The 21724-nt window shown below is 31.6% G+C and overlaps 4 protein-coding genes across 7 annotated transcripts; 1 reads left to right on the top strand and 3 right to left on the bottom strand.

Moving 5' to 3' along the window:
- Positions 1 to 474: 474 nt before the first annotated feature.
- On the bottom strand, positions 475 to 4923 carry LOC113850230 (protein transport protein SFT2). Of its 2 annotated transcripts, XR_003502182.1 has the most exons (5): positions 4489 to 4923; positions 1569 to 1836; positions 1279 to 1383; positions 989 to 1112; positions 512 to 892 (listed from the first exon to the last, which is right to left on the bottom strand). XR_003502182.1 is itself a non-coding variant. In XM_027480675.1 (4 exons), the coding sequence occupies exons 1-4, from the start codon at positions 4668 to 4670 to the stop codon at positions 782 to 784; spliced, it is 666 nt and encodes a 221-aa protein (XP_027336476.1). In that variant the 5' UTR covers positions 4671 to 4923; the 3' UTR covers positions 475 to 781. The 2 variants fall into 2 exon arrangements, 1 of the variants encoding a protein (XP_027336476.1); XM_027480675.1 differs by lacking the exon at positions 989 to 1112 and having other exon boundaries at positions 475 to 892.
- A 1306-nt stretch (positions 4924 to 6229) lies between these two features.
- On the bottom strand, positions 6230 to 9665 carry LOC113850291 (peptidyl-prolyl cis-trans isomerase FKBP16-1, chloroplastic). Of its 2 annotated transcripts, XM_027480767.1 has the most exons (8): positions 9506 to 9665; positions 8850 to 9029; positions 8705 to 8739; positions 8333 to 8426; positions 8086 to 8146; positions 7183 to 7228; positions 6877 to 6947; positions 6230 to 6781 (listed from the first exon to the last, which is right to left on the bottom strand). In XM_027480767.1, the coding sequence occupies exons 1-8, from the start codon at positions 9568 to 9570 to the stop codon at positions 6680 to 6682; spliced, it is 654 nt and encodes a 217-aa protein (XP_027336568.1). In that variant the 5' UTR covers positions 9571 to 9665; the 3' UTR covers positions 6230 to 6679. The 2 variants fall into 2 exon arrangements, with proteins under 2 accessions (XP_027336568.1, XP_027336569.1); XM_027480768.1 differs by lacking the exon at positions 8333 to 8426 and having other exon boundaries at positions 6546 to 6781; positions 8086 to 8141; positions 9506 to 9633.
- A 1136-nt stretch (positions 9666 to 10801) lies between these two features.
- Positions 10802 to 14638, top strand: LOC113848987 (heat shock cognate protein 80). Its single transcript, XM_027478475.1, has 3 exons — positions 10802 to 11054; positions 11648 to 11789; positions 11888 to 14638. Exons 1-3 carry the CDS (start codon positions 10932 to 10934, stop codon positions 13720 to 13722), a joined length of 2100 nt encoding a protein of 699 aa, XP_027334276.1. The 5' UTR covers positions 10802 to 10931; the 3' UTR covers positions 13723 to 14638.
- A 422-nt stretch (positions 14639 to 15060) lies between these two features.
- LOC113848847 (calcineurin B-like protein 3) lies at positions 15061 to 19191 on the bottom strand. Of its 2 annotated transcripts, XM_027478198.1 has the most exons (10): positions 19001 to 19191; positions 18075 to 18158; positions 17837 to 17991; positions 17414 to 17496; positions 17130 to 17189; positions 16410 to 16518; positions 16185 to 16237; positions 16021 to 16101; positions 15789 to 15901; positions 15061 to 15343 (listed from the first exon to the last, which is right to left on the bottom strand). In XM_027478198.1, the coding sequence occupies exons 3-10, from the start codon at positions 17958 to 17960 to the stop codon at positions 15286 to 15288; spliced, it is 681 nt and encodes a 226-aa protein (XP_027333999.1). In that variant the 5' UTR covers positions 17961 to 17991; positions 18075 to 18158; positions 19001 to 19191; the 3' UTR covers positions 15061 to 15285. The 2 variants fall into 2 exon arrangements, with proteins under 2 accessions (XP_027333999.1, XP_027334000.1); XM_027478199.1 differs by lacking the exons at positions 18075 to 18158; positions 19001 to 19191 and having other exon boundaries at positions 15068 to 15343; positions 17130 to 17202; positions 17841 to 17976.
- Positions 19192 to 21724: the final 2533 nt, after the last annotated feature.

Genomic DNA, 21724 nt, shown 5'->3' with positions numbered 1-21724 from the left:
ATAAGCATCTTAATTAGTAAAATAATTTTACTAAGCTATTCTTATTAATTATTTTGTTTGTTAAAAATTAAAACATAATGCTAAAAATTATATTTATTATTTATTTAACATAGAATTGAAATAATAACATTAATTTTCATTAAAATCTTAAAATGTCAAAATAAAAAAAAAAATTGTAAAAACGTCACTTAATTTGAAATAGGAATAATATTATGAGCATAGAGAAAGACCCATCCATTTCCCATCATGTAAAAATTCAACATGAGAGAATTTATCCCCCGTAGAGCTTATAGTTCAGTTGGCATTAAAGGACATATTTGATTTAGCTTATTTAAAAATAATAATAATCTATTTTACCAGCTTGTTGAAAGGGATTTTGAAAAATTAGAAAACATATATCCAAATTTAAGATCTAAAAAAACATGTTACAGGTTTTCAAGACGTGGGTTTAATATTCTACCATGCCCATAGGTGAAAAAGAATTATTTTAAAATCTATTGCGTTAAGGGAAGAGGAAGATAGCAACAATTTACTTCATCAACCAGACAATGTTAATTCGGTTATACAAACTTGAGGCTAAGAGGCAAATCAATTTTTTCACTCAGATCTCGGAAGTGGCAACAAACATAAACCCAGAAAGTGTTAGATGATGCTTCAACTCAGTTATACTCTTAGGTCAGTTTGAAACTTCAGCTGATAGATCTTAGGAGACAAAATTTACATGTCAACTACAATATAGACACAGATCTGACCTCAACTCCTATATTAACCAAAAACAGGGTCACCGCCCAAAACATTTCATTATTGAAGAGGTAAGAGCAGAAGTCAGAAATTTCATTCCAGTAGATCCGCCAGGAAAGTATGATATAGCATAGTAGCCAAGTGAGAGAACCTGCAAATGAAGTCAAGATTTTAATTTTAATGCAAGACAGATAGTTTTAGAAAGGAACAAGACTGAAGAATATATACGAAAATTTGTCAGCATGACCTATTTCCACAAGCCCGGTTGCTGGAAGCCTGGGAACCATGTTAACCACACATTACACACTCGTCACATAAAGCCAGCCACCAGGAGTGTGGAAATAGTAGCTCTTAAATTTAGATTGATTTTGCTACATTGAAGGAAATTTTGCTAATTGCTATAATAAATTCAAGATTATATTCAAAAGTTAAAAAGCTTGAGCATACTTCAAATCAACGGCAAATGCAAACAATAACACATGGGGATTGGGGAATGCAGCTACAAAGAATCATTTTAAGGATGCGTGAAACTGATACCTGAACAACAGAGAATACCACGGAGAGAATGTAGCTGTGAAGCACCATCGATACGTATATGGTACCAATCATACTGCCTATAAAAGCCAATGTGAAAGGGAGCCTCTGAAAAATAATTACAGAGACAATTAGAATGAAGCAGCAAACACTCGCAATCATATCAAAGAGAATATTTGTTTTTTTTTTATATACATAAAAAAGTCCAAACAACTGATTGAAGCAACATAAAGAAACTGGTCAAGTTCATTATCACCATGCAAGCAACAGAAAATGAAATTCTTGCAAGTTACCTCCTTGGATAACATGTGAGCAAGCTGATTCTTCGGACCCTTGAGAGCAAAGAATGATCCAATAATAAATCCACACCCAAGTGTGAAGCATATAGCAAACTTTTGAGGCATAACCACCATGACAGGCAGGAACAATGTAAATGCTATGAAAACAAAGAAGACTCCACTTGCCAGAAACAAACCAAAGTACACAAGTGCTTTGCCAGAAGGAACATTACTAGTGGCAGACTGGAAGTTGCCAGGTAGATCTCTCACACCTTTAGAAACCCTAAACAATGAGACAAACTATCCATTATTTTTGTTATAAAGCTTGCCAGCATGCTCTTTTATCATGATATAGAAATCAATTTTAAGAAAATTAGGAGAATTGCAACATGCACTCTATTTTTTTGCTGCCATTTTATACCATCAAGACAAGAAATTAAAGAACAATAAAAATGACCTCTCTGTACAAGTGGAAATAGATCAAGCTTCTCGTCCAAGGTCTGTGGCCTAACCCACATCAAGCTTAGGCCAGCCAGACCTATTTACCACATAAGTCAAGTTAATGCTTTTTAAAGCCAGTTTAATCAAAAGGACTAGACTTTGTGTAATTGAATTTGAAAAAGCCTTGCAGCCTGACACAAGTTGACCTATTTATAATAATAATATATTATTAAATTTTGACTATAATGTTTTGAGACTATATACTTACTATTGAAAGACTTAAATCTGCTGACTTATACATAAGTTTGAGCCCATTAGCCTATTTAGAAGTCATCTTTTTACCTATTTAAAAGCCTTAATGAAAAGAGCCTTACAACAAAGCAGGCTTTCTTTAAATAAGCTCTCAAATCAGGCCTTAATGAAGAACCCATATCAGGGAAATATGTCGAGCTCAAGTTTTATATTTGAGAAACAGACCAAGCTCCAATCCTATAAAGCCTACCCTAACCCAACCTATTTTTGTACCCACCTCTCTATCACATTCAGATAAGGCATACAAAAGAAAACATTTTTCCATACATTAGAATCACAAAAAGACAGCAAGAACTTACTAACACCAAGCAAGACTCAACCATTTCTATGTTGCATTAGTGAAGTTTTTGACATGAAAGAGAGATGTGAAAAAGTTTATGCACATTTACCTTTATATGATTGCTTTGATATTAGGAAAATATATTGTTGTCACTTGTCACCAAGAAGGAAAAATTACACTGAAGCTGGTGTAAATATCATTCAAATAAAGACATGATTAATTTTACCCATTATTACAATCAGAAATAAAATCTTTACATAGCTGTAAATAATACTCCTCCCAGTCAAACACAATGCTGCTATTAAGGGAACCAAAAAAAAAAAAAAAAAAAAAAACACGAAATGTTTGATGAATTCTGTGAATCAAAGCTATATATTAGAACTGAAATTATATGGACCAAAAATAATAACAACACAGATTACAAATATCCTTATTTACATGTTTTCCAACACTTTTTGATGCTGGAAGATACAAGTTGTCATATGCACAAAGCTTGTAACATAAATAACTTACCTCTCAAAGACTTGGGTAAAACATCATCAAGTAATGTCTCCAAATAACATATTTTCTCTAATGAAATGAAATTTATCTCAATGTGTTTGGTCCTCTAATAAAATACTAGATTTGAGACAATACGTAGTGCAGCTTAATCTCCCCAAATATAATATCATGAAGTTGTTTGAGCAAAAGGAATTAACAAATAACTAATGCAATGACTTGATATCCTGCTTCAACACTTTACCTCATTACGGCATTTTATTTCTTACTTTTCCAAGTTATTAGGTTGTCATACAACAGCCAGCGGTGAATCTCCTATCAAATGGGAAAACTACCCAATGAGCATCAAAGTATCCAACAATCTGAATGTGACCTTCATCCTCACAGATGATTCCTTTTCTTGGATCACTTTTAATGTATGTCAAGGAATGAATTAATAAATGCCATAGAGATGTTTAGTGTCATTGGTGTAAAGAATGTTGGTTTGCTACCAGTGACACACAAGTGACATGAGCCCAAAAGATCTACTCACATTATAGATGAATGGTAGATTTGAAAATCCTACATATTTGGGTAACATTTTGGTCTTCCTAGAGCACTTGTTAACAGCCAGAGTCAGCTTTGGTGGTGAGACAGTTCACATAATCTTACCATGTAAGCTAAAGTTCAATATCCAAAGCCTGTGCATCATGATTGCTCCCATCCAACTTGCTAGTATAAAGAAAGACACTCACATAAGCACCCTTTGCTCTTCCTTGCACCAAGTCACCAACTCACATTATAAATTTATAAGGGGAAAAAAGGTATTATATGACAGACATCTAGGTACTTATAGATTGCAATAGGGATACACACACATACAATTTAATTTCAAAGATGACATGGCTGCCGTCTTATCTCATCCCTTACTAACAGCCCAGCTCAGAGCCTGACGAGAATCCGGTTGGACATCAAACTTCCCGCTGAATCAACAGCTAACATGGCTCTAATTAAGTTAATAAACTAAAAAGCTTTCTTTTTTCCCTAGACCCCGTTGCATCACATCCCAAGGATTGAATTAAAACAATTATTGCATCAACACTATGAGTATACACACAAACAATCAAAAACACAGAGATCTAGTAAATAATAATAATAATAGAGACAACAAAGTCCTCCGGATTTACTTAATTGTTAATCTGAGATTTAAATTGGTTGTACTCATGCAAGAATTTGACTATTATATGTTTCAATCCATAGATAAAACAAAATGAAAATTACGTCATTTTCTCTGCATAGCAATTGAAAAATGGTCATAAATAGAGCTCTTATCTGTGCTCTTCATTTTATAAATTATTATTATTTTAATCGTATGCGTATGGATATGAAGCAAAAGGAATGTGAATAGTGAAGTGGGTTGCTTACACGCTGAAGGTGCCGGAAACGGTGTCGTTTGCGGATCTAACGGCGGATTCAAGATCGAAGGGAAGTCCCAAATTGGAGGGTTCCTGAGAGGATTGTGTGGATGCGTAGGAATTCCAATCGGCCAGCAATGACGACGAAGGCTTCTCCTGCTCATCGCCCTGCGCTGAGAACCAATTCTGCATTTTCTCGCTTCCCAATCAGATTCGAATTCAAACAAATGGAAAGTGAGATCGTTAGTTGAAGATATTATGAAACCTTCTCTCTCTTTTCGTGTGATTCCAATGCGAAAAATAAATGAAAATCGAAATGATGTTTGTGATTGTGATTAGGTGAAAGGATTACTGTTGTGTGCTGAGTTAGCAATTAATCAAGCAGTAATAGTATCAAGGATTTCTAGAGCTTGGTTAGAATGGTGTTTTTCAGTCTTCTAATTCGATTTTTGTTTTTATAAATTTTAATTTTTTTAAAAATAATCAACACCATCATTTAATAGTAATAATTATGACATATCAATTTATCATTTTCAGGTGACTTGTAAAAATATGTGGAAAAAATTATTTGTTAATAAACTAAAAGTGAAATATTTTTATTTAAAAAATGTAATTGATAAACTTTTTATTGATTTTTAATACTGTCAAAGTGTATTTTAACGAATATTAGACATTGTTTAGTATATGTTATTAATAAGAATTTCAGCATATCTTTCTACTTATTTTTTTAATTATTATTTTATTACTTTATAAAATAAGTATTAAATAAATATATATTTATTTTTAAAAATATATAATTTTTATTTTAATTAAGACGAATTGATAAAAAAAATAAAATTTAGAAAGATTAATAATTACTCTATTAATAAGTAAATAAGGACTTTAAAAAAATTAAAATTTATATGAAATTAAATTAATATGTTTTTAAAAAAGGAACGGGATCTATTTATTTTAAAAGTAAGTCTTTGACATTTGCTTTATTTTTTAATATTTTATAGAATACAAATTTAACCATTAAATTATGTGGTACTACTATTTTAGCAATCTTGGATACAAATTTTAGATAAATTTAACATTTATAAATATATTATCTTATAGTTGATATTAATTTATATTTTTAAAAGTATAGTATCCTTTAAAACAAATTCATTGACAAAGTATTCATTGATTTTGGAATTCTATGAAATTTTATACACTTATCTACTTGACATTACTTTTAATTTTGTAGTTGGAGTTTTTGGTTACAAAAAGTTTAATCAAGTTAAATCTAGAAATTCACTGAAGCTAAGATATACAACAAAGTTCAAAAAGCATTTATAAAATCACTTACCAATGAGATTCTCATGTTGAAAATAAAATTTAAGATCACTTTCAATCCTTACCAACTTACACAACTTTTATCGTTAAATTGATAAAATTTTACAAAAAAATATTAAATAAAATAATTTTAACAAATTTATTTTAAAAAAATTTCATCATTTAAAAAAAATTCAATTAATATTAAATTTAATTGAAATTGCTTTAGTTAGTGTTATATAAAATTACATAATATAAAATTTCATAAAAATTGTAATTTTTAAATAAAACTATAATTATAATATAATTTTTAGTTTGACATTTTAATTATATTTTTCTATTTTATTTAAAAATTTCAATTTATTCTAATATTTATTACCTGTTAATTTAATTAATGTTAAAGAAAAATTAACTAAAAAGAGATATTCACGTTAAGGCTAAGAAGAGAGACTTAAACACTAACAATGCTCAGTTTCCTTGATGACTGATTAACCATAAATAATGTCTATTTTAATGATTATATATAGCATCCTACATTTTATTCATAAATTTAAAATACAAAACGATTATCTGCATCACACACAACACAATTGAATTCCCTCCTTTAAACATGTTAATCATGTTACCAGTAGATTCAACTGCATCATTCGTATGTCCAATTGCATTGTGTAGAGTACATTAAGACCAAAAGAAAAAATTTCAAGTGTGTCACTGTTCTTTACATCTATAGTTCTTCCTTCTCCTATATCCTTTACACCCTTTTAAACACACTCCTAATCTCATTCCTTTCTTTATGAAACATTCATTCTTGCAATCTTGCCCCCACCAAGATCTTAATAGATCAAGACTATATAGCTTAAAGTAATGAAATGCAAGCTGACATTAGAGAAAAAGTAGTAATTTAGTTAAAATGTAGGTAATGGTGGAGGGCTCAAAATTTTCACGAGTTGAACTTCGAATACCAAAGGCTCTTGTGCATGAGAAAAAAGGCTGCGACGAGGACCAAACTGCAATCAACAAGAATACTTACTATTTACAATCTAATTTCATCAAAGATCATTATATCAAATTATATTAGCAGTTAAGTGCATACTTATCTTACCTCTTCAGGTATTGGTTTCAAGTTCTCATTTACATATCCTGCTGAAGGTGGGATCAGTGCTCTTCTCTTTCCTATAAGTGAATACCACAAGAGAGTAATCACAATGACATCAAGAGAAGTACAATTTCCACATAGACAATTGAATATGTTGCTAACTATTTCCCTAGCATTTCTCATGGTTGAAAATGCTAGAGAATGTCATTATGTTGAATGACAGATTATTTTAGTTTGGAGTAAACATATTAAAGAAATTCATAAGGCAATACTGGTTGGTTTGGAAAATATTGACAATATCTTGGAACATACCATCAACTCTCATGCCAGTCAAGACCTCCTTTAAGCCCACTATCATCTGTTCAAAAATGCAACTTGCATAATGAGACGACTTAATCAATTACTTGTTTACAGAAGAACAACAATCAGTTAGTTTACAATAATACATGGATCTTGCTAACCAGTGCCTTAATTATGGAATCAATAGAGAATTTTTATTTCAAAACGCATTGTAAGTGCTTTGAAAATCATTGTGAAAGTTCAACTTAAATAGAAATTTTCTATTTTTTATTCTTTGATTAGTGCACTTAAAACACTGGTAAGCATTTATCTTAATATATTCTCTTTATGGTCAGATGTTAATAGGAAAATTTGTTAAATGCAGAAAAAATAATGAGGCAAAATCAAAAAGGGGATAACTATTAACTAGAGAATATCAAAGTCAAAATTTGTGGTTAATGGAATCCGCAACTTTGAGAGTGTTAGAAAGAAATCAACAATGATTCGAGTTATTAGATAACAACAAAATGCCTCCACAAAGAACCAAATTGTCTTGTTCATGCTTTACATATTTATGTGTTTCTTTTTAAACACACTTCAGAATCTAGAAATGTAACCGCAATGTAGGAAGTCATTGAGCTAAGTGGACAGAATATGGCAAGGTCTAAGAATATTGCAAGCATTCAGATCCCCTTCTCACAGACATATATAGTTAAACACTGATAAGGTCTTTGCAAATATAGATAATTGCTGAAGTCCTCTTCTAACCCTCTTGCTTTTGTTTTCTCATTTGTTACTTTTCCATTGAATTAAGGAACGATGTAACTATATCTATGACCAAAACTGACTATATATAGATACCCCATCTAAAATTAAATGGCAAACACATTTCACAATTCACATCCCACATGCTGAAGGAAAGAAACTGACACTGACCTGGTTCTCATCCAAAGGAAGTGTAACAGGTTTACTTTCTCCATTGAATTGGTCCACTGTACTATCATGAATTATAATATGAAACCAAGCAACAATAGGACAGTTTTAGGTCAGATATTGAGGACAATAAAGGGTAAATGTATGAAAAAAGAAATTAAACAGTACTATGTCTGAGAACCACACGATGATGTGGGAAGTAAAATCAGCGTAATATCATGTAAACAGAAAATTCACAGTATGCAATTACCTGAAAACAAAGTATCCATTTGCACGCCTGCATACATAATTGAATTTAACCAAATCTCCATCATGTGCTTCTGGTCCTTCCCCTTCAACAATATCTAATTCAAAAACATAATGTGAATACCTATATTAATGCACAAAGACTTGTTTTGACAGCTTAATTCCTTTCAATAAGATGGGATAGTAAATCGCATAGGGTTTCAATGTTCAAACACACAAAAGAGAAGGAAAAGAAGATGTTAATTGTAATCCTTCGCATCAAACAGGAATGAGATTCATCACTGCTAGACCTCAAAATGTTCTTGCATCAACAAATTATATCATACATACATCATTTTACTTACGGAATATAACTGAAAGTTTTAGAACTGTTTACCTTGAATTAGCACACCACTGCGTAGCTTCAAAGTCCTAGATGCTTCGCATGAAAAATAACAAATCATATCACAATACACTGGGAGTTTTCATTTCACAAAACTAAGACTATGTAATACAAGAAAAAAGGAAAAAGATAGACAAACCGTATGACTTCAGGTTCCTTCATGTCTGGCATAATTGGTGCAGCCAAAGCAGTAGAAGCATAATATATCATGTTGTTAATACCCAGAAACTGAAGAATCATTCTTCTCGAAAACTTTTGCACTGTTAGTGTGGAGACTCTGTCAGGCACGGCATAGTTGAGATTTGAATTTTCCATGCACCTGGATTTGTGCAAGGTGAAGCACATTATCAATAAAAATGCTTCTCAAGAAAAAAATTTCAGTGAACTGTTTGAGTTGAAAGTTAAAACATAACTACTCCATGTCAGATAATTCAATATCATACCATAAATTGAACTAAACTGATGGCATTACCAAACGCTATAAGAATAATTCACAACATTTCTGAAAAATAAATATAAATGAGACAACAATATATGAATATAACAATCATTTCAAGGGTGCAGTGAAAGATGACACCAAAATCTGAATTCCCCATAAGGTAGTTCGGATAAGATTGAAGGAATAAAGTGAATAACGATTTGACAAATTTATCAAAGACAAAACAAAACCATGAAGATGTAAAAATGAAACTATAACCACTAACATTAAAGTAAACGTAGATCCATATTATTTAAACATAAATCTAAACACACTCATAGTTGTTAAGAAAAATGAATTAAAGGGAAAAATTATACCTTGGAGATGCAGATAGAAAAGCAGCACATGGAGGTGGAACAAAGAGAAATGGTAAAACTCCCATACTCAATTATGAACTTGAGAAATTCAGGTTGCTCAAAACCGAGTAAAGCTTTATCTCCATTACTCTATCCAAAAAAAATCACTTAAGATTCTCATTGATGAGTATGGACCCACGTGGCCCGCTTTAGCTACTGCTATTAACTTTGAACCTTCACTTTTATTTTTCCCTTTGTGCAGCATTAAGCTAAATATTGACAAAAATAAAATAAAATAAAGAAAATTTTAATTTCACGTCAATAATTTCTACACACCCTTTTATTTTCTCTGACGTATGGATGAAAAATAGAAATTATGATTATTTTTAATTTCTTTCTTTTTTAATAGAATCATATTATATTTTTTAATTCAAAATTTTGTGAAGAAAATTACTAAATGTGATTTAAAAATAAAAAAAAAAGCGTGAAATTATCAGTTGCTTTAACCACTGCTTGAAGGAACTAAATATTCGTCCATGTTATCCATATGCTGCTTTTGACTGATACAGACAAACTTAAAAGGAGAAGGGAATAATAAATAAATATTATTTTAATGAACATTTCAAAAAATATATATTGTTACGGTAAAATAATGAGAGTTTTCTAATTAACATTTTTAATGACAAAATTATACGACAAAAGTATAATAAACATACAATTTAAATAAAATTATACAACTTGTAATTTATATGTTTGATTTATTTAATTATATTATCAATATAATATTTTTTAATTGACAAAACATGGATGTTCTATTAAGTAAATTAGTTACAAAATTAATTAAAATATGTCACATAAATTTTTTTAAAAATGTTAAAGTTATTTATGTAAATATAAATTATTTAAAATATTAAGAGAGATGAAAATTTTATTAAAAGTTAATTTTTGATAAATTAAATGTTAGTTTAGAATAATTGTTCGTAAATTAATTTTAAAAGTTACGAGATCTTTTTATTTTATAAATAATTTTACTAGTCTATTTAAAAAATAAACTTAATTATATCTTTTTACTATTATTACATATTTTTTAGTCATTTAATCCATTAAATAATTTTCATTCAATACTTTTTTATTTATTTTTTAAAAAAGAGATTCAAAATGGGACCATGCGTGAACCATGGTGCGATGCGATTCCCATTTTGAACTTTGGCCCAACCAAACCAAACCAAGGCTTTGTTTAACTTAACAACGACGAGTCGGTCAAAGAAGGATCTAGAAATGAAGTCATCACTATATAAGCAAGCATCTGTCATAGAAGGATCTAGAAACCCTAGTTAACTCCTCCCTATATAAACTTAACCTCTCACTTCTCCTCCAGCGCCTCATTTTCATTTCTTTCTCTGAACCCTAACCTCATTTCCTCTTCTCTCGCTCGCATAGATCACTAATGGCGGAGACTGAAACATTCTCTTTTCAGGCTGAGATCAACCAGCTTCTCAGTCTCATCATCAACACTTTCTACTCCAACAAGGAGATCTTCCTTCGCGAACTCATCAGCAACGCCTCCGATGTAAGTTTTCTTATTCTTCTTTTTTTTTTCCCGTCTCTGTTTGGTTTTAGTTCGGAGACATTTTCGTTTTTTTGATCTGATTTTTTTCTCTACTTTTTCATTTACTTTAACGAACAGTTGCGCTTTTATATCTTGGATTAAGTTTAGTTAGTTGAGTTTAGATGGAGAAATCGGTTATTTTAATTCTAAATTGACACTAATTTTTTTGAATTTTTTTGTCTGAAATAGTGAGGTTTTTGTTCGTTTTTATAGTTTTTATCTTCGTATGAGTTCGTTTGAGTTTGTTTAACTTGTTTTGAGTTTATATTTCGTAATATTATCATGCTGTCTGTGAAATTTGCTATATCATAACGTACTTGTTTAGGTGATTTTCTCATACTGGAATAGTGATGCCTATTTATTCGGAAGAACAGGATCATTGTACGAAATTGAGTTGATTAAAACAATTTGGGTTGTTATGTATGGTTGTTAATGGCGATGTTGGTTTTGGCTGTTTTGACGTCTAGAAATTGTGTTTGTGTGATTAATAGTTTATTCGTCAGTGCATAAGTTCTTATCGACGAGTGTATGATAGTGATTATATGTTATTGTAGGCTTTGGACAAGATCCGATTTGAGAGTTTGACGGACAAGAGCAAGCTCGATGCGCAGCCAGAGTTGTTTATTCACATTATTCCTGACAAGGAGAACAACACACTGTCCATTGTTGACAGTGGTATTGGTATGACCAAGGCTGGTAAGTTACGAATACTTTTCAGCTGCTTGTGAAACCTGTTCTGTTGCAGTGTATGCTTGGTAATCTATGGTTAACGACGGGATTTATTTCCTTTTCAGATTTGGTGAACAACCTGGGTACTATTGCAAGGTCTGGTACCAAGGAATTTATGGAAGCCTTGGCTGCTGGTGCTGATGTCAGCATGATTGGGCAGTTCGGTGTTGGTTTCTACTCTGCATATCTTGTTGCTGAGAAGGTGGTTGTTACCGCTAAGCACAATGATGATGAGCAGTATGTTTGGGAATCGCAAGCGGGTGGGTCATTCACTGTCACAAGGGATACATCTGGTGAGAATCTTGGCAGGGGTACTAAGATAACACTCTTCCTCAAGGAAGATCAGCTTGAGTACCTTGAGGAGCGCCGATTGAAGGACTTGATTAAGAAGCATTCTGAATTCATTAGCTATCCAATCTCTCTTTGGGTGGAGAAGACTACTGAGAAGGAGATTTCTGATGATGAGGACGAGGAAGAGAAGAAGGATGAGGAGGGTAAGGTGGAGGATGTTGACGAAGAAAAGGAGAAAGAGGAGAAGAAGAAAAAAAAGATTAAGGAGGTGTCTCATGAGTGGTCATTGGTGAACAAGCAAAAGCCTATTTGGATGAGGAAGCCAGAAGAGATTACGAAGGAGGAATATGCTGCTTTCTACAAGAGTCTTACCAATGATTGGGAAGAGCATTTGGCTGTCAAGCACTTCTCTGTTGAGGGTCAATTGGAGTTCAAGGCTATTCTCTTTGTACCCAAGAGAGCACCTTTTGATCTCTTTGATACCAGGAAGAAGCCTAACAACATCAAGCTTTATGTTCGTCGTGTCTTTATCATGGACAACTGTGAGGAGTTGATTCCAGAATATCTTGGATTTGTTAAGGGTATTGTGGACTCTGAGGATCTTCCACTCAACATTTCAAGAGAAATGCTGCAACAGAACAAGATCCTTAAGGTCATTCGCAAGAACTTGGTTAAGAAGTGCATTGAGCTTTTCTTTGAAATTGCCGAGAACAAGGAGGACTACAACAAGTTCTATGAGGCCTTCTCCAAGAATTTGAAACTGGGTATCCATGAGGATTCTCAGAACAAGACAAAGATTGCTGAGTTGCTGAGGTACCACTCTACCAAGAGTGGTGATGAGATGACTAGCCTCAAGGACTACGTGACCAGGATGAAGGAAGGTCAGAACGATATCTACTACATTACTGGTGAAAGCAAGAAAGCGGTTGAGAATTCTCCCTTCTTGGAGAAGCTGAGGAAGAAGGGGTATGAAGTTCTTTTCATGGTTGATGCTATTGATGAGTATGCTGTTGGTCAGCTGAAGGAATTTGAGGGCAAAAAATTGGTCTCTGCCACCAAGGAAGGATTGAAACTGGACGAGAGTGAAGACGAGAAAAAGAAGAAGGAAGAGCTCAAGGAGAGATTCGATGGTCTCTGCAAGGTGATAAAGGATGTATTGGGTGACAAGGTGGAGAAAGTTGTGGTGTCTGATCGTGTTGTTGATTCACCATGCTGTCTCGTGACTGGAGAGTATGGGTGGACCGCTAACATGGAGAGGATTATGAAAGCTCAGGCATTGAGGGACAACAGCATGGCTGGGTACATGTCAAGCAAGAAGACAATGGAAATCAACCCTGAGAATCCCATCATGGAGGAGCTGAGGAAGCGCGCTGATGCGGACAAGAATGACAAATCTGTGAAGGACCTTGTCCTCTTGCTATTCGAGACTGCCCTCCTCACTTCTGGGTTCAGCCTAGACGACCCAAACACTTTCGGTAACAGGATCCACAGGATGTTGAAGCTTGGTCTCAGCATCGACGAGGATGCCGCTGATGCAGATGCTGACATGCCCCCACTAGAGGAGGCCGATGCAGACGCCGAGGGTAGCAAGATGGAAGAAGTCGATTAAATTTGACAACATGCTTGCTTGTTAGTAGCAACTATTGATAATGCGGGGGAGTCTTTACATTTTGGCTATGGTGCTTTTTTTTTTTTTTTTTTTATCTTGGATTGATGACAGTATTTAATTCAAATTAGCTATAATTTTCTGGATTTAGTTGAGTTTATTTTATGATCCCGGATTAGGTTATTTTTGTTTTTAGCTTTAGTAATCGAATCTATTTCTGCCGTTTTCTTATTGTGCCCAGGAAGATTTCTAACGAGGCCGCCCTTTAAAAAAAAGAAGGAACGTAATATATTTAACTTTTATTCAAAAGTATAATTAAGCAAATTAATATTTTTAAAGAAATAGCTTTTGAAAATAAATTAATGACAGGATTGATGTTTATGGTCTGTAAATATAAGTAGATTGTCTAAATTGTGAATGAAACATCGGACGCAGCTATTTATACTATGTAGTCTTGATCATGCATTCTCTGTACGTTTCGCTGCTGACAAAAGAGAAAAGCACCAAATAGAAGCTGACTAGTATAAATAGCTGTACATTTCCAAACCTGCGAGGTATCCTCATCGGCAAAAATCTTCTCTTAAGGCCCTGTGAAAGTCCCAATGTCTGTCAAGCAGAAATTGAATGCTCCGAATTAAAATACAAGCAAGCCTGTTATTTCCAGCTTCTTGCTCTTGGGTCCAGACTTCTCTTGAAAGGGATTAAATGACTAAACACCAAAGTTTGTGTTGTCGTGGTTCTAACGTTAGGCGAGTTTTAGGGAATATAGCCAACCATTTGATTGGTATCTCATTATCCGGAAAAAAAAGCTAGCTTGAAACCACACAATTAGTTTATTGAAATCGTAGAAACGATGTTGAGAGCACCATTGTGGGTGCCGGCAGATATTTTTAAGTGAATAAAATTAGACATTGGCACCTAAGAAAATTTTTATACATCAATTAAGACTGAGCTTTCCTACTTTCCATTTTCCACTTATGTTAAATGTTTTAAAATTGATTTATTGAAGATGACTTGCATTCATGGCATTGGGAAAAAGAACTTATAGGTAAGTTATTGTTTAAAATAAAAAAGCATAAAAATTTTAAAAAAAAACCGTTATATTTCATAAATTAAAATTAACTTATATTTCTCTTTTTCTTAAATATTATTTTTATTTTATTTTTTAAAAACTTAGATAAGTTCTTTTTAACTTACGAAAGACTAGTTTATTTATATTTTCAAGTGCAACTAAAATTATGTTATTTTCTCCTTATGTTGATATCATTAGAAGCAGCAGTACATCAACACAATCTTTCGTCTTACTTAACAATTATGCAATATTGGGTCCGTTTGTGTTAGAGCTGAGAAGAATTGATTTCGATAATATGAGAAACACAAGGTGTCTGATAGTTTCAAGAAAAAATGAAAATTATCCACAACAAACCAATCCACAAATCTTATTCCAAGGTATAACTAATGTAAGGTAAGCAAGGCTATCTGCCATGCCTTTTTTAGACAAGAGGTGGCTCAGCAACCAAAAGGCAAAGAAACCATAGGAGAAATCATCAAGTAAAAACTTGACCTTCAAGTATCGTCTACTTGTGAATGGAATACAAAGCTTGGGAATGTTGTGGTGATGTCCCTGCTCAAACACATTAAAAAATGGATATCAGAAAGGGCCAGTGAAAGACAAAAAACAAAAAACAAAAAACAGAAAGAAAGAAAAAAATATAGTAGCTGTTCACTGCAAATATATCAAAGTACTATGCACTGTGAAATTAAAAAGGAGCTATTTCATATAATGTGCTATGATCTACATCTAATTGAGGAGTATGCATCTAGAGATTGAAGCTGAAGTAGTTCACATAATGTGATGCCATTATCTTTGTAGATTAATTCATAGTATACTAAAACCAAAGGTGCTGCAGTCAATTTTAGTTTCCAAGAAAGTAGGGACGAAGTCCCATTTCTTAACTATGATTTAAACCACGACCAGTTGTTATAAAGGACAATGTTATTTGGTTCTCTCTCCACTTTGGAGAGAGTACCCACAGATATTGACTAGAAAATATAAATTAAAGAATTACTTGAGATATTGAAGGGTCATGTTCTTCAAAAGAGAAGGATGGCGCAAAACAAGGTTTCTCCACTCTTCCTTGTCAATCTTGCCATCATGCTTTGTATCAGCTTCCTCAAAAGTCTGAAAAAGTTCATTTTTTTTTTGTTAAAACTGTCCAAGTGAATTTTCAGAAAGAGAAAGAGAGACTTTGAAGACTCCTATACACAATTAGAAATTGAAGTGGCAGAATAGGGTAGCACCTTGTCAATTATACTTTCTATAACATCATCTGATAGGTTCATACCAGATTCAGCAAGTGTAGCAACTACCATTTGCTTCACCTATATACAAAACCAACCAAAAATCAGGCTTGTCGCAAATGAGGAGAAAAAAATATAGAATTGGACCAAAGAAGACTAAGTACCTCCTGCCTTTCAATAAAACCCTGCTGCTTGAGGTCATACAGTTGAAAGGAAACTGAAACATGACATTATACGGATTTATTTTTTGTTTATTTGAGAGAAAAAATCATGTAAATAAATTAAACACTTTATTAGTTCATTCCAATTGTGCATTTTTCTCAAAGTTAAAAGATGAAGTAGAGAAAATTTGTGCTAAAATAATAATTATAGATAAAGAAACAACATACATTCAATCTTATCATCAATAGGGGCATTTGGATGGAAAACCGAGAGAGCACGGGCAAACTCTTCAAAACCCAGTATCCCATTGTGCTTTGTGTCAAATAAATCAAATACCTAAGAGAGTTAGACAGAAGATCATATGAGATACTAACTACAAGGAGTAATAGGATTTGATCGCAGAACAAGTTACAAAACAAGAAACACGTAAAGTTGAATAATATAAATCAATCGTTGAACAAGTTACTAAACAAAAAACAAGTAAGGGAACTGATTTGCAAAGTGAATATTCTTGAAGATGGAAGTAAGGGACTGCATATATTACTTTTGCAGATAAAATAGTAGGTGACCAACTTGGAATCCTAATTACAAATTGTCATCTCACTTTTTAGTTACACATACAAACATGAATACACATTCACAGTAGCTGCTTTTTAAAATTATAATCCTTTCAAGGTGAGTAAAACATAATTTTGGTAATTTCATGTTCAATGAATTATCAAGCACTACCCACAAACAAATAAGTAACTCTAGTGGACATAGCATGTACATACACCAATTTGCAAGATCACAACATCCAATAATACAAAGTAAAAATAAGGAGGAAAACCAATATTTTCTTTGCACATGTATTGGCATTAACTTGAAATGATCAAAGAAAGAGATTTCCATGCTTTAAAACAAAGATATTTGCATAATAAACTGATAGAAAGAATGGAGAGCAATACCCGATCAGCGAACAGACTTTCCTTTTTATTTGTCTTGAACAATGCCAACTGAAACTCTTCCTGCATATGGTATCTAAAAATTGAATATAACGTCTGATAGAGTTTTGAAATGCTCTAAATAAAGAAAATGACAAGACATGAGAACAATAGAATTTGTGGAATAGAAATGGAATGGTAGCTTAAAATTAATAGGCAATACATGTTTTCTTTCCTCAAAGAAAAAAGCTCAACTAATGAATATAATATGCCCTAACACAAGTTGTCCAATGACAAAGAAGACAAACCTTATTAATCAGCCCATCATCAATTACAGCGCTGCTGATCTTTTTAAAGAGCTCATAAAGTGCTTCTATTTCACTCACACTGACTGCACACACATGCAAAATAAAGTACTATCTTCAGTACAAATATTAGGTATTTATTTCCAAACACAAGTGTTAAACGGAATCAGCAATACAAGCATTCAAACTAGATAATCACATCTTCTATGGTGTTGGTTTTCTTCGTGTTGATCAGCACTAATTACACTCCCTCAAAATAAGAGGGAGGGAAATCATGGAATAACACAAGATATGATGGAATTTTAGAAGCACACATTCTCAATCAACACACATTGGTTGAGATAAAAATCCATTTGTAATTAAATTTTGTACGAACAGAAGTAAAAAATAATGAATCATAACCACAAAGAAAGGTTAATAGCATACACACTGTCTCTCTAGCAAGAAGTTCAGGATCTTCGAGGCCTCTTGGCTGGTTAAGGATATCAATATCACAACAACGCAATAGGGAAGCAAATAAAGGCTTAATTCCCTCTAAGCACTGCAACATGATATCTCTTGCAAATCAGAACACTCCATAACTGTTTCAAGAATAAATGAGTTAGACATTCCACTGAGTTCATTCCTCATAAAGTCACCATAAGCAAGCACAAGGAAATTGAACCTTTTAACCATTTCCAACTTCTGGTAGCCAATATCAAGTGGCAAGATCTTCAAAATTTGAAAGGCAGCAATGGAGGAAAAAAATCTGTTTTCAGATTTGAAATAAAATATCCATCACATTCTGATATTAGAAAGTACTCAAATTGAAAAACAAAACAGTACAACAAGTTCTGTATATTAACCATGGTCAGAATCAAATTGCAAATACATATCATAGCATATTAAAAGCATCCCCATTCAAAGGCATTCTTCTCACATTAAAGCACACATGAAGTTGCGCATATAAGTTTGCAATTCAATGCAAGTTTCTACACATGCTATCAGACATCCTTAAAATTGTTCCAAATGTTTGGTTGTTGAAATAGATTTGCCCTAATTGCCATGATAAACCGTCAGAAATTTAAGAAATTAATAAGGATTAAGGAACTTCAGATAGAACCATCCATAAAACAACATCAACAACAAACCAGCCTTATTCCACAAGATGAGATGAGGCTACATTGGCCATATCACAAATTAAAATTTCAATAAATCCATGATCATATAAACCACCAATTACTAATAATTGATAAACAGAAATCCATGATCTCACATGCAGCTTCACACACAAAGCATGTCAAAATTCCAGAAGCAATTATCAGATTCAAAAGTCAACAACCCCAAACCACAAGAACACAAATTTATAAACTTTACATGAAATTAGATTTTGATTTCAATACAAGTCACCGTTAGCATATTCATTAACTCATTTGCATGAGAAACTCATCGATCCATGTGATCCAGAGACAAACAAACACAAAAAAAAGGAACAAAATTTACTGAAAATTCAAGAACCCCACATCAAAATATTCGTTAAAATCAAATTCTGCAGCTTCATCTAGGATTAAAAAGCAAAAAAACTGAAGTGGGTGGGGAGAAAAATCAAACCTTGGAGGCAAAAGATCAACAAACAGAGAGAGAGAGAGAGAGAGAGAGGATTTAGAAGCTTTGGAAAAGAGTTTTCAGTAGCGAGGCCTTCAGTTACGATTGAGAAACTGAGGATGATTGAGGAATCTGTGTTTGTTAAGGTGACGAAAGTGATATGGTCGCTGACAGATAGAGTACAACCCACAAGGCCCAAGCAACTATCATATATCAAACATATATAAATATAAATTTGAAGTTAACTTCAACTTTCTTACTAAAAAGAGTTTTTCGTGAGGTGAATTGAATATCAAAATGTTAAAACTTTTTAAGTTTAAATACATTTATATCTTTGTAGTTTTTTTTAAGTTTAGATTTGATTTCTACATTTTAAAATTTTCGTTTGAAACTCCAAAGCTTTGCTTTTGCTATCCTGTAACTTTTAAGATAAATAATAATAAAGTTATACATTAATATTATGTTTAAATTCATGTTTGAACTAACATAAATATTTCCTTGAATATTAATAGTTATGTTTTTTATTAAATTGATATTTATAATTTTTTTAATGTGATTCTAAATACACATTGTATAATGAGATTTACTTTTACAATAAGAAAATTTCGACTCTTAATGTTTCAATGAGAAAATTTAGTTTTAATCATATAATTGTATGTGAATTGTTAAAATTAATTTTGCTTAATAATTTATAAAAGATTATAAGTGCGTATACTTTGTTTTGCTTGTTCCACCAAAAAGAATATATTTTATTTTCTTTTTTTAAAATTACCATCTTACAGAATACAGATTTTGAACTGTCTGAATAAAATTATAAAAAAAATGTTTTCTATTCATTTTCATAAGCTAATGTAAGCTTCTTCTTTTTTTCTTTTTTACACAATCCCATGTGATAAATGAGAGAAAAAGTAATGTCCAAGATAGAAAATAGAGTATAGATAAAAACATCCTTGTAAAACTTTAAAATTTACAAATATTTTTGCTCTTTTTAAAAACGTAAAAGTTTTTAAAACCTTAAAATAGAAAATATATTTTTACTGATTTTTTAAATTGCTAAAGATGTAAATAACTTAGCAAGAAATTGGTATATCTTAAGGTCCCTGATCAACTCAATATGAATTTCTCATCGCCAACTTTTAGAAGGGTATGGTACCTCATTCTAAAATAGAAAAAAATAAGGTACAAAGAGCACTTGGAATATATATATATATATATATATTACCTTGAAGAAATGAGATGTAAGACTTTGTTTTATATGAATAGCCATAACAATTCAATTTTTATGATCTTCATACATTCTTATTCAAATAAACCAATGATAGCTCCCTATAATTTGTGTTTCTCTTATTACTAAATAAGAAATAACAAGTGAAAGCAACACTCATGTTTAAAACAGAAGACTTTTTTTTATGTTATAATAGTGAGGTTGTTGAAATAAACTCTCACCTTTCGCCTGCAATGCATGCAACGCAATAAAGAAAACACAGTGATATTTAGAATTTTTATCATATGATACAATGTCTTAGAAAAAATATAGTCTACAATCTTCAACCTGATTATAACAAAAATCAATCCAAGAGGTTGGAGAAGAATGTCCATAAGCAAGATAAAGATAATATTTTTCTATATATTCTATTTTTAATAATTGGTTTTAAGAATTAAATATATTCTATATTTTCACATTTTAGAATTTTTTTATATTTTTGAAAAAATATTTTTCTATTTTCATAAAATTTTGTTTTAGTCACTGTCACTAAAGTGATCTAACCATAGATTAATTTATTAATTTATGACAAACCCTTAATAGATTACAATAGTAATAATGACTAATAACAATTTGTCAAAATGTATGAACCACGACATTAAAAAAATTGAGAAACTAAAATATAAGTATTACAAATATATTTTAATATTACTATAGAAACCTTTTCAAAAGATAAGTATAAAACACAAATGACAATTTAAGCTCAAATGTACACATTTTAATAAACACTTATTTATTAGATAATATATGCTGCAACACCTTTTAAAAAGTAGGAGGAAATATTTTGGAATTGATAGTTAAAAAAGGGCAAGAAGAATGCAGAGCTAAGTAGGTAGAACTTCTCTTCTTCCTGGGAAACAACTACTAGTCTAAAATGGTAATTGGGTGGCCATAAAGAGAGGTTTATTATTATTATTATTATTATTATTATTATTGTTATTATTATTATTATCTTGTGGGGTAAAACTAAAGTGACTGTGTTTTATCACCACTTTATTCTAAGTTTTTTTCCCCACAAGTTTACTAAAAGGGAAATGTCCTATTACTACCAATAGAGATTTCAAGTGGCAAAGGTGAACCCAAATTTTGTAGTTGTAATGTTTTTATTCTTGTCAACTAAATCAACATACTATTTAGAGTATATTTGGATTTTCACAAGTTTTTTCTAAATTTTATTTATTTTTATTAGAAATAATTTTATTTTAAGAAATAAAATTATTATAAGAATTAAAAAATTTCTTTTGAAAATTTGACGTAATTTCATATCTAAAACTTAAGTCCAAGATTAATAATTAAATTAAATCAATCCTGTATTAATTAATTTACATATTCAGTGATTTCAAATTTATGATTTGAACCGAAGTTAAAAGAAATAAACTTCTATTTAAATCACAATTTGAAAATTTTAAGTTCAAATACACACTTAACAACAGTCAAGGTTTCAAACTAAAATCACGAGAACTTTG

Source organism: Abrus precatorius, unplaced genomic scaffold, assembly GCF_003935025.1.
Source record: "Abrus precatorius isolate BTA unplaced genomic scaffold, Abrus_2018 Scaffold9, whole genome shotgun sequence".
Taxonomy (NCBI): Eukaryota; Viridiplantae; Streptophyta; class Magnoliopsida; order Fabales; family Fabaceae; genus Abrus; species Abrus precatorius.
This window is presented reverse-complemented; position numbering and strand designations above follow the sequence as displayed.